Here is a 13,306-nt window from a genome sequence, read left to right as displayed (position 1 = left end):
TTTTCTTATCAGTCTCCTGTTCACCCATCTGCCTTTTATTTCTATTTTCCTGTTCTGATCATTCTTCATTTTCACCTTTTCTTCTTTTCACCACGCAAATATCTTTTAAAGAAGCTCTCTGAATTTCTACCTTTTGCATAAGAGAAGGGAAAATAAAAGACAAAGATTCTTACAGAGCTATAGTATGCCTTGCATGCACATTGCCAACAGTATCTTTTCACTAGGCTTTGGATTACAGAGTGTAAATATTACATGTCTTAGGTTCTACAGTTAGTAGTATGAACCTTCAAAGTTCAATTTTCTTGGTTCCGTTTCCATAAGGATTTGGAAAATGCTTGGGGTAGCAGCAGAAGGGGAAAGCTGTTGATATTAAGATGAGTTGCTATCAACAAAGATAGGACAGTGATGACAGTAAAGAAAACAAAGCTGAGTAGGGTCAAGGTTCAAGTAAAGGTAGATTGGGAATTCCACCTCAAAGTATATTGCTCTAGCTATGGCAGACCTTTAGTGTAAGCCCCATGTTTGCTTTTATTCTGTACAGTTGTAGTGAAACCACCTCTTATGTCTGCTTTCAAAATACAGTAGGATTTTTCTTCATTTACAAAAAACCACCATGTTGACTTATCTGATTTTAAATATTTTGTTTTTCTCATAAGCTGCCCCTATTCCTATTCTTCTGCCTCTTATTCTACCACCAGAGGAGAAAAAACCAGGTAAGAAAACTTAAAATTTAAAACAGGAAATGTTCGGATAGTGTATATATGTTCAGTTATGATTGTTCTCTTTTAAATTTTAAATTTAAAAATATAAATTCTTTTTAAGCAGAGAAGAAGGTTCTAGTAAAGAAAGTCTCCAAAAAGGTGGTTAAAAAAGGTCCTGAAGAGGTTCCACCACCTAAAGGTAAACATGCTTATTTATTTATTTATTTTACACTTCTTAAAAAATTGTAAAATTACCTTGTGGAAAAGACATCTGTTTCATTTTTGTCTTTATGCTAAAAAATGTGCACATTTAAAATCTGAGCATGAACTGATTGGGACCTCTGAAGAATAGTCAGATCTTGAAACTTTTGTGAGAGTGAAATCACTTCATTAACTGTGGGCACCCAAAATACCTTGCAGATTCCAGGCTATGTTATGAACAAACTTTTGTTGTTGTCGTTTTATTCAAGTTCCTGAGGTGCCAAAGAAGCCCAAAGAGATCACAATAACATCTATGGCAAGGAGAGAAGAGATTCATGAAGAAAAAGAGGACATATATGAAGAACCCAAACAACCTTATGAAGAATGGGAAGAAGATTATGGAGAAGACCATGACTATTATTTCAAGGAAGAAGGTTATGATGAAGGAGAAGCGGAATGGGAGGAGCCTTATGAAAAAAGAGAAGTAACTTATGAAGAAAAACGAGTCATTCATGAAGAAGGTATATAAAAATATAATGATTTTATCACTTCAGTTCTTCTCTTTCTTCGTATTTATTAGTTAGGCCCAATAATTTTAAGTCAGGCAGCACTTTTGGGGTTGTTTTTATTACAATAACTTGAACCTTAACATGCTGCCAAGTTGTCACTGGTACTTGGTAAGACAAGGACCGTAGTATGGCGAGACAGAGATGCAGATAAAAGGCGATACATTATAATATGGCTGCCAATGGACTTTGCGGCTTGAAATGTCTTTAAAACGTAGTATGAATTAGTAGTTTGTAAGATTATGTGTCATTTTTACTTGTTTGGATATTTTTCCTAGCATTTTCAAGTATCCTAGATAAACTCAATATAGGTGAAATGCTTCGGGCATGAATTTCTGGATGTTAATAGCTGTATGTTGCAATTCTTTGCATGCCTTTTATTGGCTTATGTAGTAGTACTGTGTATGTCTCTAGGATCAGAATTTGGTTCTGAAGGGAGGCAATCAGTTGTGGAATAAGCAGAACATTTTACTGCAGCTCTTGGATCTTCAAAACTCTGTGTGTGCATTTCAATTTAATAAGATGGAATAATCTTATAATGGCACCTAACTTTTGCGTGTATTGAGCCTCCAGCATTTCTTATCATTAAGTGATGTTATTTTTATTGAAGTGGTTGAAGTTCCTAAGAAGCCTGTGCCTGAGCGAAAACCACCAGCAATTACAGCTGAAAAGAAAGAAAAGAAAGAAGTGACAGTTCGTCAAGGTATGACTTTCCTGCAAAACTAACAGGAATATTCAGATTAAGATCTCATATGCATCACCTTCAGTCTGGACTGTGGTGGTTCCTCACATTTCCTTGAGTAGGAGAGACTTCTCTTCATGTAGGATGGAGACATGCACAAGGGTCATGGCAACCCTTCCTCTTCTCCCCCCTGAGATCCTCCAGCAGAGAGAGAATAGTGAAAAGGGTGGTTGAGCCAAATCAAGAATTGCTGGGAAGATCAAGTTAAGCTTCAGTTATCTTTCCTTCCCACTATATGCTAGGCTTAGGCTTGGGTGGTGCTTTTGAACCAGTGGAAGCTGCACTTCTGGGAAGTGTCATCTGTATAGATCCCTGCATATCCCTCAGTGAAGGGTGGGCCTGATCACCTGTGAAACCTGGAAAGGGCCTCCTCTAGATGGTTTTTGTCTGGAAAACACTTACCTAAATGACGTTACCTAAATGATAAATATATCTGAATCACTTACAGTTGTCAAGAAACCTGTTGAAGAAAAAGTGGAAATAACCACTCAGAGGGTTGCAGAAGAAAAAATCAAACGGGCTGAGGGTAACTATTTAATTACTGTAATGTTATCTTTACATGAAAGTAGTGGCTGTTGTTACTTAACTGATCTGCAGAAGCTTTATCTTCATTTAACATGGGCCTGATGAATTTTTCAGTCTTGAAAGCCTCTGTTAAATTGTGTGAAAAAAGCCATTTAGGGGAATACAGTAAATGTAGTTGCTAACAACAAATGCTTTAAGACAGGAAATGAATGTAAAACTGCATTGGATGAAATTATGTTTCCCTCTTACCTTTAGATGTGAAATCCACATTTTTCTCACGTTTCCATCTTGACTTATCTACCAGGATGTCTTAGTTAATTGTTTACTTATGAAATAAAGACACATCTCTACTCTCTTGGTAACGAGCTCCCCTTGTACAGCATTTACCATTCTGCAGCAGGAGTCTGTTGTTTGGAACTCAAAAAAAGTCAGGATATGGCCTTCTGCATACTCAATGTCCTTAGTTATGCAACCCCTTCAAAAGTTAGCAATCAGAAAAAGCACCACAATGCCTTCTGTAGCTTTGCATTATTCCAGGGAGCCTGGCATAGCTGCTGAGATAGACTGTGTTTGTTTTGTTGTGTTTTCAACATTATTGTTTAATAGCTATAGATTTATGTTGATCTCTTTGTTAAATATATGACTGATTAACCAAATTTTAATGCCAACAGTTACCAAGAAAGTTCCACCACCTAAACCTACACAAATGATCGTTGAGGAAAAAGTTATGAAAAAAGAAGGTACAGATCAGCATTTTTCAATTGCAGATTGCATTTTTTCCAGCATTCCACGTATTCTTCTGCCCCTTGTGAATATGTGGGCCTGTGTGTACATACCTGGGTCTGTTCTAGTCGTGCACTGACTGCTCTCACTGCTTAAATAGTTCCTGTACCATGCTTTTACAGTTGTGGTCTGTTTTGCTACAGTCTATTACAGAGTCTGTTTTTAACATGTTTGTGGCTAGGCCTTTGATTCTTGTTTTAATAGCCTACAGGGTATTGCAGTGTGATTTAGCTTTTTCTTCATTCATTCTGCCTGATGGCATATGCTTATATAATAATGGCCCAGTGCCCCAAAATGTCTTTGAAAAAATGCCTTTGGAAGTCTTCTGATAAACTATTTCCGAAAATCTGTGTGTGCATTTATTGTAAATTTTGGGGTTAACGCTGTCTGTATCTTTAGTCTCTAACAGATACTAAATATTGTACTTGTATGCTTGTTTTGTGTTCAGTATTTTAGAACATGAATACTGACTGTCTAAATATGTCTAAGACTTAAATGTACAATACAAATACTGATTTGATAAAAACTCACATATTGTCTATCACCAATGTGGGTCTAGAAAATAAAATACTAAAACAAAATCCTATCTTTAAAGTACCGACAGTAGAAAAATGGACTGTTTCAGAAGAAAAGATGTCGGTTTCTGTCCACAGAGAAGAAGAGTACTCATACGTCACAGGTATGTACAAAACCAGAAATCTGTCAAATCAAACCAAAACAATCTTTCAATCTTACTAGACTTTCTTTAAATCTATCTTTATATGTGGCAAATTACATATTTAGACACATCATACATTTATGTTTCAGTATGCATTGCTTCTTTTTGTTCATTGTGTTATGTAGCCTCAGTTTTCTTTAGATTAATAGATGCGAACATTTCAACTGTTCTATCTTAACATTATTTAAATGCTTTTCTTTGAAGAGCCAACAGAGCATGAGAAAACAGTTGAAGAAAGATTCTTTGAAGCTGTTTACCCAACTGAAGGTAGATTGATTAAGAATGAGAGGCTAATTAATACCTATGATTTTAAAAATAATTTGAATCTATAGTTTATCAAAACCAATTGTGAAATTTGTATATGCTGTTGATTTTCTGGATGAAATTTTTATATATATTGATGCATGCATTTAAGTGTACTTTTGGTGAACTGGCCACACATAATATCTTCTTAAAAGAATTTCAGATTTAGTATGAACATTGGCATTTGCCGTCTCCAAATTTATTATCATTAAAATTCCTATTGTAGCACAAGAGGAGGTCGAAGAGGAGGAAGAAGAAGAGGTGGTTTCTGCAGAACTGGAGATCCCTCATGCTGAAGGTGAATAAGATTTTGCTCCATCACGTGCTCCATTTTTCTGAACTTTATGTCTCTGTCCCACTGTCTACCAAAGGATAGTGTATCAGAACTGCTCAGATCTTTCCATCTCACTGTGGTTCTACTCTCAGAAGTTCAAGCCACAACACACTCCAAAAGCAACCTCATATTCTTAACTGTTTTAAATATATTTTTGACATAAGCATATACTCTGTTTGATAAAAACTGAATATTTTTTAATATTTAGTGTTCACTTACCCAGCATGTTGAAAGCAGCCTGCTATGATTTTCTAAATAATTTTACCAGTCTCCTAAATGTTCACCACCTGTGTCTTTAAAGTGCCTGAGACACCAAAGATACATGTCCCAGAAGAAAGAAAACCTGTTCCTGTCCCTAAAAAAGAAGCTCCACCAGCTAAAGGTATTTCTATTGCCCTGATAAAACAAAATCTTATTGTCTTTCATTATATTATCTTCCATCTTGTCTTGAATTTACTGTCTATGCAGCTTTGGTTTTGTATTATCTCCATATGTTGTAATCTGCTTTGACCTTTTCATTTGTGCTCTAACTTAATTTACACTACTTGGATTTGCCTCAGCCTTGGCCCTTCTCTTTCTTAACATTCCTGTGTTTGTTCTATGTACCTAGATTGTGTGGCTTTTGCAGGTGAGAGTAGGGTGCTTTTACTCCAGTACAGTGCCATGAAAGGGGATAGTGCAATAATGTTAACACTGGAATTTTATATGGTGTCTTAATATCTTAGTGTTCACCTCCTTGTCTAGACACAATGTTCTATAAAGCAATTTTGGACTACAGTAATCTGGATAAGTATTCCAAAAACTAAAGCTCTCTCATTTTGACAATGTTTCTCAAAGTGCCTGAAGTCCCTAAGAAACCTGTTCCAGAAAAGAAAATTACTGTTGCTAAAAAAGAAGTGGCTCCCCCAGCAAAAGGTACAGCATCTTCTGAATGTGAGCTTCAACCAGTACTATACTGTTGTATTCTGTTTTTCTAATTGTTATTCACTTCTAAATACAAGCATATGATAAATGTAGTTTTTGTGTTGTGTTATATGTCTGTTTTCATCTAAGACTGACTCAAAGCATTAGAAAGATTACTTAAACAAGTTTTAATACCTTTAAAGTGCCTGAAGTGCCTAAAAAACCTGTGCCTGAAGAAAAAGTACACATTCCTGTTCCCAAAGAAGAACCTCCACCTGCCAAAGGTATACCTAGTGATGGAATGCATGTGCACCTCTTGAATATCATTTTAATTTTTTTTGTTAGCTTGTATGTGAACATATTTGTGACAAAAATTGATTTTTCATGTGTAATTGTCTCTGCATAAATAACACTTTTTAAGGCTAAGTAGCATGCTTGAACAGCTCTTTCTCCAGTTATAGAATTCAGTCATAAAGCACTTTATAGGCATCCAGGGGCTGGTTTGATGGCGGGGGGGGGGTTCAAATATATGTTCTACTTGTCGCTCACATTTCTATGTTAAGTGTATGGTTTATGTGTTATGTGGTGTGTCTTGATATTCTTATGAGTAGATGAATACAATTCTATAATACTCTAAATCTTCCCAGTGCGAGAATTCAGTTAGCTTACATTTTATTTCTTTTAAGTGCCAGAGGTGCCTAAGAGAGTGCCCCCAGAGAAAAAAATTGCTGCTCCAAAAAGGGAGGAAGCTCCACCAGCTAAAGGTACATTTAAGCAAAATAACATTCTTTTCTTCATGTCTTAAGCATCTTGCTTGTGTGGTTTGCTTTTTTTGGTGGTGAAATGAATCTGGTTTTAGTTATAATCCAGTTACATTAGCTATGTACCCTTTGTCGGTTTTGTTGATAACTGTGCTTTAGATGCAGTCTTAAAACACCTGTAATTTTAGTTATCTAATATTATTATAATTAATATCTCTGAAGTGCCAGAAGTACCTAAGAAAGCAGTTCCAGAAGAAAAAATACCACATGTTCCCAAAGTAGAAGAGGCTCCACCTGCAAAAGGTACAGTAACTTTTATTGTAATCTTAACTCAGTTTGCTCCATTGTTTTGTTTTGTAAACAGAGTATTTGTCTGTGTGTAAACTTCTTTTTGAGTAATACATTTCTGTTACATGATGCTTTTGCCAGTTTTCCACTTTATAGAACCTAAAACTAAGTAATTTTTTTAAAGTGCCTGCAGTTCCTAAGAAACTTGTCCCTAAAGAAAAAGTACCTCCTGCTGTTCCTAAAAAAGTTGAGGCTCCTCCAGCTAAAGGTATGCTTTCCAGTAGAATGAAAGAGTATGCTGTTTCTTAGCTTCTATTTGTATGTTCTGTATTGTTATCAGTCATTTATTTGTGTTCCTGCTGTGAACTGTGCTCTGGGTGACCCTGCTTGAGCAGGAGGGTTGGACTAGATGATCTCTAAATGTCCCTTTGAACCTCAACCATTCTGTGAATTCAGCTGTACTGTACTGATTTAGCAACAGTGAATCATTAGATTATTTTGTATGTGCTGCACAATACTTAAAAAATACTGTTTCTAAATGCTGAATCTCTTTTGTGTGTTATGTGCTCAGTGCCCTTAAGCAATTCTTTGAAAACTTAGATTTAGCAATCTGCAGCATTGCTTTCATACTGGAATTAGAAATTCATCTGTTTTACATTACTATCTTTCAAAGTGCCTGAAGTGCAAAAGAAAGCTACTTTTGAAGAGAGAGTACTCATTACAGAAGAAAGAATATCTGTTGCTGTTCCAGAGGAAATCCCACCACCTGAAGGTACACTGCAAACAGAGATACCAGTGAGAAACTTGCTCTTGTGTTTTATCCAGAAGTCTATTGTTTTAAGACCAAGAGCAAAATACACAAATATTTTGTGGTAGTTATTGTGTATGAGTTTTGTGTTGGAATATTTTACAGACTTGCAGGCAATTAAGAGCCTCCTCAGTGATATCAGGCATTTCAGTCCTGAATGCCAGGATCCCACCCCACTGACATGAATGGAAATTCTCCCACTGAATGCAATGATCTTTGAATCAGACTCTCATGAAATCATACTAAGAAGAATGGATGTATAGATCTGAGGTTTGAGTCCTCTAATAAGGACGATAACCATCCACTTGTTATACTGCCTACAAAGCTCTCTGTAGCCTTGCAGATAACAGTAGTATTCTTTCTACACTGTTAGCTTCTCATCGGCTCTTTTGATTCAGATTCTCAGATTCAGGGGGAGTTGAGGTCAGTTGTTTTAAGTAGTGAAATTTCACTGAGGATCTGCTTCAAGATAGCCAAAATCAGCATTTTGGCCATTTTTTATATCCTATTAATGACTAGTCAGTCACGTCAATTTACATATCTTTAAAAATTCAGCTGTATTTTTGTAATAAAAGCAGATGCATGTTATCCTTCTAAAATATGAACATGCAAATATATATTCGTATGGATATATACATTGTTAACTTCTGTTTGTTTCATGCAAATCAACCTATTATTCCAGAACAGGGAGATGTTTTCCCTGATACAGTCATACTTATAGACATGTACATGCTAGCCTTCCCCTTCACTTCTTGACCTTCATTCTGTTTGTGTCCTCCTTCTTTCATACGGTTAGATAAAGGAGCAACCTCTAATTGTTTGGCTGCTGTTTCCCTATCTCACCTGTTGTCCTGAGGAAGTTTGGGGAACTGAGACATCTTGATAGACTGACAGTTTACAGTGACGGAGATTTGAGAGATACAACAGAGTAGGATACGTGGGGCACGGATAAAAGATACCATTCAGAGTAAATCATACATATGTGTGTACACAGCACTTTCTGTATTGTATGCATATCTGTCATTGCCATATTGAACTCAGAAGAATTATTCTACATCTCCTTCCATCCACGAATCCATCCATCCACCAACATTACTAAAATTAAACATTTTCTTTAAAGAAGCAACAGTGGAAGAATGGTCTGAAGAGGAAATGGAGGAAGTGTCTATCTCAGTTCATAGAGAAGATATTTCTGAAGGTATGACCACAATTCAGGAATACAAGGCAAAAGCAAAAGATAATTTTTGTTTTGTACCAAAAGCAGTGTAAATGAATATTTTAGATTTTGTAGTTGCTTAAAGTCTGAGGTTTTATGTATTACAAACTTTGCTGCTAAGCACATCTAGAGTTTCTGAGACTTGCTGTTAAAAGGTATAGTTAATTTATTTGATACAGTGAAATTTCTTGGATGTTGAGAATTATCAGCCCTTCACTTTTTTAAAAAAATTCTCTCTTGGAAGTTATTGCTCCACCTATTTTTCTGTATAGTGTAAAAGGTCCTTCAGAATATCATGATGCATTCTGGTTTCTCAGACCATTTCATGGTGAAATGACGGAGTTGTTTCCACCTGTAGCTTTATTGGTGGTAACATGATGCTGTGAATAGCAGTAAAACACAGATTGACTGAATTTCCTTTACAAGTGACACCATAGAAAGTGTTCAAAAAAGGCAGCTTTGGCAGCCAAGGAAATTTCTCAGTATTTAGGAGAGATGCTTTCTCAAACTGGGCAAATTCCAACAGTAGTGAACTAGTGGACCTAGAAATGGAAAGTGCTGATTTGCTAATTTAAATGCTTAGCATTTTCAAATTCCTCAGAAATACAAGATGAGGGCTCAATTTCTGTTCCATTTAAGTTACTTGGAGTGCTTCCATTGGTTTCAGAGCGAGCAGGATGATGTGAATACAGTTTTCACAACCTAGCAGTACTGGAGGTGTTTGTTAGAAACACACACTGCTCATTCTTGCCTTTTCAGTTACGTTATTACTTGTCAGGGTAGTATATTCAATAATAGATATCAAATATTGGAATTTAAGTATTTTTAATTTTACTATTTCAAAGTGACTGAAGAAAAGTCTTACTACATAGAGGAGAGGGTAACTGTTCCTAAAAGAGAAGAAGCCCCACCTGCTAAAGGTATAGATTCTTTTCATTATAAAATTTTGATTATTTCAGTCTCAGAGTTCCTTGTTTTGTCAGTCTGAGTCCACTACATGTTTGTTTATCTCATTTTGTGTTCTTTTGTGTTAAAGACATGTGCTTGATATAGTGATACTATTCCCCCTTTTAAAACCTTGTAATGTAATCTTTTAAAGTGCCAGAGAAGCCTAGGAGAGTTGTCCCTGAACCAAAAATTCCAGCTGCCCCTAAAGAAGCTCCAGCAGCTAAAGGTATAAAACAGTTTCTCATCGGAGTGATGTATGTATGCATCTTCAAAGGCATAACGTTTGTCTTACTGTCTTGTTTGTACACACTGACAGCAGCAGTGTTTGCTTTCAGTGATGAATGGTTGTTTCAAATTCCATTGTGTACCGTGCAAAGTGTTTGTGTTACCTCAGTAAAATGCTTTTTTTACTTTTAAAAAAGAACACTGTGATGTAGTAGACAATTACAAACATTGGAGTTTAATATTCTTTCTCATCTTCCTTCTCATTTTTACTCATATTTCTAAAGTGCCTGAAGTTCGTAAGAAAGCTGTTCCTAAAGAGAAAGTATCTGTCCCTGTTCCTAAAAAAGTGGAAGCTCCACCAACAATAGGTATATCAGTCGTTTGTTCCTTTGGCAAAAAATGTCTCTTTGCTGAATCCCTTAGCTAACACACAAGCATGCTGGTAAAAAATATAGTTCACATACCAGATTTCTGCAGCATTAAACATGTACTTATGTCTGTCTGTTTACAGTGTAGCTTGAGGCCTGTGTCTTGTTGATGAGATTTTCCTGTTGTTTCCTCTTTTATCTTATACTGGTTAGTGCAATAAATACAATTGTCTAAAATTACACAATCTTTTTTAAGAACCTCCAGAAGAACAAGTGCCCACTTTTGAGGTAGAAATTGAAGAGCCTCCACCAACTGAAGGTAATTACAATAAGAATAATATACTCATGGATCTTTTTTGTCTAGTCTTACAGCATTTGTATTTAGGCATGTTAGATGTAGAAATTTTTCTTTGTTAGTGTCTGTAATCTCAGTCTAGATCTTCCCTTTATTTTGATTATTGCTCATCTTCTTTGTTTTTACTGTGGCTATTAATTACACTCTTCTGAAGTCTTATTTTTGTTCTTATTGAAGGTTCTTTAACATTTTCTTATATAAAAAATCAGATGAGGTAGGACAAACATATATGTCTGCTAAATACAAAACTGCATTTCAAATATTACAATTAAATATTCTTACGCTTAATATTTTCAAGTGACTGAAGTGCACAGGAGAATTATCACAGAAGAAAAAGTTGCTGTTGCTAAAAAAGAGGAGGCTCCGCCAAAAAGAGGTATATCATTTTTTAGCTTTATACCATAAAAGTATCTGTTACAATACTGGCTCGTATTTCTAATATCTGATTGTATAGCATAACTTGTATGTTTCAGTGTTTCCCTTTTTTTTTTTATGTGCCTTAAAGAAATTTCAGGTCTCTGCATTTGTGTTTTGTCACCTGATTATGTTCAGAAATGATGCTTAATTCACAATCTTTTAAAATAAACAATTTATTTTTAAATGCCACTAGTGCCCAAGAAGCCTGTGCCAGAAGAGAAAGTGCCTGTTCCAGTTCCACGGAAAGTGGCAGCTCCACCAGCTAAAGGTACATAAGTTCTTTTGAAAGTAGAGAAGGCTCCTACATATCAGAAGTCGGTGCACCTCATACTTACCATCTGCTCAGTTAATAGAATCCCAGTCTCTACTAACTTGATTATAAAGTAAAAGAAACTTCCCCCTCTCTCCTCCAAAAGAATGCAGAAGGTGACAGAGAACACTCATGTACCTGCAGTCCTCGCATATTCTAAGCAACTAGTAATTTCATTGATTACACTGGCTGCTTAAGAGCTGTGGAAAGCTGAGTGAAGACATTTACTCAGTGAAGAAGTTCAATAAAAATGAACATATTTAGAAAAAAACAACTATCAATGCTTTATGATGTCATCAGTATTCAGAACAGAAGTTTTCCAACCTACAAGTGTGTTCTCTGCTTCTGTGATTTTCTTGTCTTTAGAAAGTGATTTTATTATGTATCCTGTACATATGGTGTTCTGCGGTTAAATTACATTTCTGAAGAGCCTAGATACGGATTTGGTATCCTATAGCATCTTACTTTTGTCTCCATCTTTGCATCTTACTTCATGTTGTGTGGATATGCTGTTAGCTTTTTGATATGTTTTGCCTCTTATCTAATATTTTATTTATTATTTTATTAGATAATATACATTATTTTAATATTTATCTATGTTCCTGCTGTTAGTAAAGTTGCGCAGTATCTCAAAGGGTCTAATTTATCTGGGGAATTTATTCCTAGAAACCCCCAATCTATTACTCTTCAAAATATGAAATACATATCTAGTTACTATGCATTAAAGCTTAAGCAAGCCATTGTCTCTGTTAATTTAAATGTCTTTCTGTTTAGTGTGATTGTGGTGTTTCTTATAAGATATATATTCTTGCTATGTAAATCTGTACAACTTCCCCGTAGTTGTTTGCCTGTAGTTGTTTTGTGTGAACTTCAGAAAGTGTGTGAATTTTTTAGAATTTAGTATTGTTACAATTGCTATCTTTAAAGTGCCAGAAGCGCCAAAGAAAATTGTCACAGAAGAAAAAATATCCATTGCTGTTCCAAAAAGAAAAGTGTCTCCACCACCAGAAGGTACTCCTGCTCATCATTTAATCTATGAACAGACTGTCCGTAATGCAGCACCACCAGAGCTTCAAGCCTGCTGCCCTGGCATTTTTCTTGAAGTTCTGACATTCCATGGTAGTCCCAAGGGAACCCAAGGGAATCCTTGAGAAACACTAGAGATATACTTTCCCCAGTTCCTCTGGGGGTGGGAGGTTTAAGGAAATAATAACTGTTTTTCTAAGAAACCCTTACTGGGATAGGTATTATTGTACACAGTGTTGCACCAGAAAAAAAAAAACTAAAATAGACTCTGTCTTTGAAGTAGTAACAGAAGAAGAGCACTGGGCTATATCAGAGGAAGTGTCCATTTCTCTTCACACGGAAGAGGAGATTTCATACACAGGTATGAACAGACTAAAAAAAATTCTATGTTCAAATATGTGTCTTGTCAACTACTCTAAAAAAACAAGACAACAAAACACATAGTTTTGAGTTCTGTGCATCAGGGATTCATTTGTCCTGAATATGAAGCTTTTAGAATACCAAAGGAATTCCAGAACAGTATTAGGGTCTCACAAAAGGCTTAAATCTTTCCTCCTGGCTTATTGTTGTTACAGTGGAAGCCCAGTCATTTCACTCACTTCTCTTTTGCAAATCTTGCCACCTCTCTGCCCTTGGGTGGAAAACAAGGCAAACTTTTCCTTCGTTTATATTAATATGCTTTCCTCTTCTTGCAAAAAGTCTGTCCTTTCCTGTTCTGTGATAGCAATTCCTCATCTAAATGTGAAGATCAAAGAAACAACCTTTACCTCAGCCTTTGCCACTCTTTGTTTCATGGCTGGCGGAGACA

General features: G+C 35.8%; 1 protein-coding gene across 1 annotated transcript in view; it reads left to right on the top strand.

Moving 5' to 3' along the window:
• The window catches only part of TTN (titin), a 246,515-nt gene that overhangs the window by 88,445 nt on the left and 144,764 nt on the right, over positions 1-13,306 (top strand). Inside the window, 24 exon segments of the mRNA XM_064515504.1 lie at positions 657-713; positions 823-900; positions 1,172-1,423; positions 2,079-2,171; positions 2,659-2,736; positions 3,407-3,475; positions 4,114-4,197; positions 4,441-4,503; positions 4,766-4,837; positions 5,175-5,255; positions 5,711-5,788; positions 5,980-6,060; positions 6,463-6,540; positions 6,760-6,840; positions 7,010-7,093; positions 7,499-7,597; positions 8,754-8,831; positions 9,695-9,769; positions 9,949-10,023; positions 10,307-10,390; positions 10,647-10,709; positions 11,044-11,121; positions 11,356-11,430; positions 12,400-12,591. Coding sequence (XP_064371574.1) covers positions 657-713; positions 823-900; positions 1,172-1,423; positions 2,079-2,171; positions 2,659-2,736; positions 3,407-3,475; positions 4,114-4,197; positions 4,441-4,503; positions 4,766-4,837; positions 5,175-5,255; positions 5,711-5,788; positions 5,980-6,060; positions 6,463-6,540; positions 6,760-6,840; positions 7,010-7,093; positions 7,499-7,597; positions 8,754-8,831; positions 9,695-9,769; positions 9,949-10,023; positions 10,307-10,390; positions 10,647-10,709; positions 11,044-11,121; positions 11,356-11,430; positions 12,400-12,591 — 2,148 coding nt within the window.

This window comes from Dromaius novaehollandiae, chromosome 7 (assembly GCF_036370855.1).
Source record: "Dromaius novaehollandiae isolate bDroNov1 chromosome 7, bDroNov1.hap1, whole genome shotgun sequence".
NCBI lineage: Eukaryota > Metazoa > Chordata > Aves > Casuariiformes > Dromaiidae > Dromaius > Dromaius novaehollandiae.
This window is presented reverse-complemented; position numbering and strand designations above follow the sequence as displayed.